Here is a 5,609-nt window from a genome sequence, read left to right on the forward strand (position 1 = left end):
TATGGAAAACCTGGTCATCTTGCTAGGGATTGCAGATTTTAAAAAGGGCCAGAAACCGGAAGTCAACTCTATTGAGGGAGATGATAATATAATCGCTATGGTGAGCAAAGTGAATATCATATTTGGTAAGGTTTCTGGTTGGTGGTACGATACTTGTGCTACCGTCCATGTTTGCTATGATAAGGCACTCTTCAAGACTTACAAAGAAGTCATAGAAGGGCAAGAGATTCAAATGGGAAATGAAGTTCATTCTAAGGAGATTGGCAAGGGAAATGTGGAACTCACTTTCACTTCGGGTAAGAAAGTCATTCTTACTAATGTTCTTCATGTACCGAATATGAGTAGAAATTTAGTAAGTGGGAATCTCTTTGGCAAACCTATAATTAAATCTGTATTTGAATCCGGGAAGTTAATTCTATCCCGTAATGAAACTTTTGTTGGAAAAGGCTATTCCGCTGAGGGAATGGTCAAATTATCTATTGTTGACAATGATTCTAAATTTAATAAAGATGTTGCTTCTATTTATATTGTTGATTCTAATTCATTATGGCATGATAGATTAGGACATATTGGAACTAGCACCATTAAAATAATGGTTAAGTGTGGCTTAATAAATTATCATTTTGATGATCTTAATAAATGTAAAATTTGTGTTAAATCAAAGATGATGAAGAAACCATTCAAAAGTATTAAAAGATATACTAATTTGTTAGACTTAATATATTCTGATATATGTGAATTAAATGGCATATTAACAAGAGGAGGTAATAGATGATATGTAATTTAAATGGCATATTCAAAAGTAAGATGATATGTGTAGATTCACATATGTGTACTTATTGAAACATAAAAATGATGCTTTTAATGCTTTTAAGGCATATAAAGCAGAAGTTAAAAATCAATTGGGGAAGAAAATTAAATCTTTAAGAAGTAATAGAGGAGGAGAATACTTTCCTAATGAATTTAACTTGTTTTGTGAACAATATGGCATAATTCATGAATGTTCAGCACCTAGAACACCTGATCAAAATGGATTAGCAGAAAGAAAAAATAGAACTTATCTAGAGATGATTAATACTATGTTGTTGCATGCTAAATTATCTTATAATTTGTGGGGAGAAACTTTATTAGCTGCATGTCATATCTTAAATAGAATTCCCTCTAAAAAGAATAAAATCTCTCTATATGAGTTATAGAAAGGAAGACAATCTAATATTGGCTATTTTAAAGTGTGGGGGTGTCTTGCATATTGTAAAAATTATGATCCTTAAAGGACAAAGTTAGGACCTAGAGGAATCAAATGTACATTTATAGGCTATGCATCAAATAACAAAGCATATAGACTTCTTAATTTGAAGTCTAATATCATAATAGAATCTCGAGATATGGAGTTCTTTGAACATTTAATGACTTTAAGTAATAATGTTCATCCTCCAACTAGTGAAGAGTCACTAGTGGAGACATCTCAAAAGGTTGGTGAGCAACCTAATATTCTTTTGATTGGACATCAATTAAGTTCATAAGAGGTTGGAGAGCAATCTCATAAATTAAGGAGAAGCACTCGTGTACGAAAAGCAAAAATAATTCCTCTTGTTTTACAAGTGGAAGATGATTCATTCACCAAACCTCTTATAAGAGAAGTTGTAAGATCAACATCAAAATGGATGAGGCTAAAACTCCTTAAATAAAAGATCCACTAATGATAGCAACCCTACTCAACATTATGAAATGAGTAATGAAGAGTTTAAAGGGTAAGAATAAGTCATTGACATGTGGAGTGGTTTAGCACTTTAAAATATTTTACAAGTCCTATCTAAAGATATTAAAGTGCTGGTAATCACCGAATGAAGGTTGAGTTAATTATACTCTTAATGAAGTTCAGTCAAGTTAGGACAAGTATCTCAAAGAGTGATAAAGATACTATAAGAACTTCACCTATATGAACTTAGAAGTGGTGCCGTTTCGATTGAGAGTTGGAATTTTCTCTCATAAAAGTTCATAAACTTGGATGAGCCCAAGGCAATATTAGGGCTGAGCGAGATTTTATGAGGAATACAAGGATATTGTATTTATGTGTGTGGTATCACCGGTGTTGTCATTAGGAATAACAAATTCAAAGCTTTTATGCTATTTGGGATTTCGACTTCACTTTGTGATGCTTACACTAATGTAATATTCAAATCGAAAGATATATTACTTTATTCATAAATATTATTTAATCACTTGGAGAAAATTTTAAATTTGAATAAGTGGGAGATTGTTATAAATTGTTTAAATTTAAAAGAAAAAAATTTCTTTTCAAAAGATTTATTTGAAAAGGTATTTTTTTTATAGTTATTTTTTATAGTTATTTTTTAAAGGTTGTGTCTTTTGAGAAAATATCTATAAATAGATATTTGAGGATAAATTATTTAAGACATCTTTTCCATATTCTTCTTCTTTACTCTCGAAGTGATTGAATTAGATATTCTCTAATTCCTTTTTGAAGATTTTTTATTGTTTGCTTAATACAGATCTTCCAAAGGCTTGTCATATCCACTAAAACTATTCGCATCAAACTCGTAACAATCTTATTGAGAATATGATGTAAATATCGTTTTTAGAAAAATATTTATATATGTTTTAAGTCTAAATATCTTTTCTAAAGTATTCTTAATTTTATATTTATTATTTATTTTTATAATATTTTTATCTTCTTCTTTGTCGTATTTTCCCAACAAAAGACACCCGGGTTGGTTTTGTGACTACGGGTTGGTTTTGTGAGGCACCATTAGAAAGAGTTCACGTCTGCTTGGACTAGTGCCGTATTCTTTTATCCCCTTGCCACCCGCAGTCCACAGAAAAACCTCGCTATAGAAAAGGAGAGCCTCGTCCCATTCGATTCCCCCTAAATTATTTGATCCCTCTCTCTCTCTCTCTCTCTCTCTCTCTCGCGGACTTGATGTTGCCTTGCATTCTGGTCCATTTTTGTTATGGCCTAAAGTTATATGCTCGGCCGCTTCTCTGTCACGCCTGCCTCCTTGTTAACCTTGCTACACACCCCTTTGTTTACCGACGAGGGAGGATGGTGATGAAGAAGCCCCGCATCGTGATTGTTGGGGCGGGGATGGCGGGCCTCACCGCCGCCCACCGCCTTCACGCCGCCGCCTCCGGTGACCTCTTCGACCTGTGCGTCGTGGAGGCCGGCCACCGCCTCGGCGGCCGCATCCTCACCTCCGTGTTCGCTGGTGACCGCGTCGAGATGGGTGCCACCTGGATCCACGGCATCGGAGGTAGTCCAATCCACGCCATCGCCCACGACATCGCTGCCCTTGCCGGTGACCGTGAACCCTGGGAGCGCATGGACGGCTTCCCCTCGGATCCCCTCACCGTCGCGGAGGGTGGAGCCCTCGTTGACCCCTACGTCGTCGTCGATCCCGTCACCTCCCTCTACCGCCAACTTATGGACTCCGCGAGGGAGGGCGACGCCACCGTGGACCCAAAGAGACCCGGTGTCGGGCCGTTCCTACGCCACGGCCTCCAAGAGTACCGCTCCTCTCGCGGCGGGAGCAGCGGCTGCGGCGAGTGGAGCCTGGAGGAGCTTGAGGAGTGCGTGTTCGCGATGCACGAGTTCATGGAACGGACATGCACCTCGGCCGACGACCTCAATGAACTCGACTTGGCCGCAGAGAGCGAGTACAGAGACTATCCCGGGGACCAGATCACCATAGCCAAAGGGTACTCGCAGATCGTCGAACACCTCGCGTCGGCCCTTCCCCCGGGCATGATCCGCCTCGGTCGGCGTCTCCGGCGCATCGAGTGGTGCTCGGACGGCGATGGGGATGGCCAGCCGGTGAGACTGCACTTCGAGGGGGAGCACTCGGCCATGGCGGCGGACCATGTGATCGTCACGGTCTCGCTGGGGGTGCTCAAGGCCGGACTAGGGAAGGGAGGCGGGGATACGAGCGGCGTGAAGTTCTCACCGCCGCTCCCCGCGTTCAAGCAGGAGGCCATTGAGCGGCTGGGGTTCGGCGTGGTGGATAAGCTATTCATGGAGATCGAGGGCGACGATGGGGGTGGAGGATTCCCATTCCTCCAGATAGCGTTCGCCAACGAGGAAAGGGAGGGGAGAAGGCGCGTGGCGGGGATACCGCGGTGGATGAGGAGGACGGCGTCCATCTGCCCTATCTACCGCGGCTCGCGTGTGCTGCTGGCGTGGTTCGCGGGGAGGGAGGCCCTGGATCTGGAGGCGCTGCTGGACGAGGAGATCATCCGTGGGGTCCACGCCACGCTCGATGCCTTCCTTCCGGCGGATGTCACGTGCGGCGGCGGCGACAAGGTCGATCGGCGATGCAACGAGAGAGGAGCGGCATCGTCGCCCCCGAGGATCGCGAGGGTGAAGCGAAGCGGGTGGGGAAGGGACCCCTTGTTCCTGGGATCCTACAGCTACGTGGCTGTGGGATCGAGCGGGGCCGATCTGGATCTGATGGCAGAGCCGCTGCCACGTCTGTGCGGGGACCCGAAAGAGAAGGAGGACAGGGGCGCTAGTCCTCCTCCTCCCTCTCCCCCTCCCCCTCTACAGATACTGTTCGCCGGGGAGGCGACGCACCGGACGCACTACTCTACGACGCATGGGGCGTATCTAAGTGGGGCCAGGGAGGCTAATAGGCTGCTCCAACACTATTGCTACACATCAGCAGCCTAGCATAGCCCCAGCTCGCTGTGTTTCGTCATTTTTATTAGTGTGTTTGCGAGGGATGGGTTACAATAACAAAGCTACTTTCTCCATCGACTCGACTCAACTCTCTTTTTCATATCCTTCGCCATCAAAGGATGTTGCGCTTATCGATCTCTCCTACTACATCATTCTCTTAAGTTGGATGGATCTGACCTTGCGCTGGAAACTCTAGCATTTTCATTATCTTAACGATTTACAATGTTGTCATCGCAAATTTAAGGTGTGCGAGTTGTTTACACAAAAAGAGTGACTCCCTCGAATCGAGATATATATATATATATATATATATATATATATATATATATATGTGTGTGTGTGTGTGTGTGTGTGTGTGTCACATCTATCAGCATTGTAAGCTACGTTTCCATGTCAACTAATCGAATCGAGTGACCAATACGAATGATACAATCTCACTGCAATGGAATGTGGCAGAAGACCGGGGGGCTCTTTTCTTTGAGGCATCCATAGGCGGACAGCTAATGGGGGACCACCGAATCAAATGGCTCTATCTAAGTCCGGGGTGGGTGTGAATAGTACGATAGGATCCGGCTTGCTCAGCCGGCTAACCCGTCTTTCTAGATTGAGTCTTCCAAGCTGGATTCCAATCCAATACAACCATCAATCTCAGTTCCCAAAAGACATGGCTTGTTGCTAACACCAACGTGGCGCATCTATTTCAAAATCAGGTTACGGCTTGGAGGTTCTACACCGAAACAACGAATGGGCGTCTCTGTTTTGTTTTTCTTGTTTCGTTTGATCATTTCAACATGACTAGACCTTTCATTACTATAGTCTCTAATATTGTGTTGGCAAGTTTACCACATAAGACGGAGATCTGAAAAGACGAATGAAACCAGACTTAACCTCTTTTCGACCCACTGGAGAGATTTCT

The 5,609-nt window shown here is 43.4% G+C and overlaps 1 protein-coding gene across 1 annotated transcript; it reads left to right on the plus strand.

Moving 5' to 3' along the window:
* The first annotated feature begins 2,881 nt into the window (after nucleotides 1-2,881).
* On the plus strand, nucleotides 2,882-4,767 carry LOC135649727 (polyamine oxidase 1-like). The gene has a single exon (XM_065168435.1). It carries the CDS (start codon nucleotides 2,942-2,944, stop codon nucleotides 4,682-4,684), a length of 1,743 nt encoding a protein of 580 aa, XP_065024507.1. The 5' UTR covers nucleotides 2,882-2,941; the 3' UTR covers nucleotides 4,685-4,767.
* Nucleotides 4,768-5,609: the final 842 nt, after the last annotated feature.

This window comes from Musa acuminata, chromosome BXJ1-4 (genome assembly GCF_036884655.1).
Source record: "Musa acuminata AAA Group cultivar baxijiao chromosome BXJ1-4, Cavendish_Baxijiao_AAA, whole genome shotgun sequence".
NCBI classification, from domain to species: Eukaryota; Viridiplantae; Streptophyta; class Magnoliopsida; order Zingiberales; family Musaceae; genus Musa; species Musa acuminata.

Coding starts and splice junctions, on each gene's coding strand:
- LOC135649727 (XM_065168435.1), top strand. CDS start 2,942: ATGTTGCCTTGCATTCTGGTCCATTTTTGTTATGGCCTAAAGTTATAT.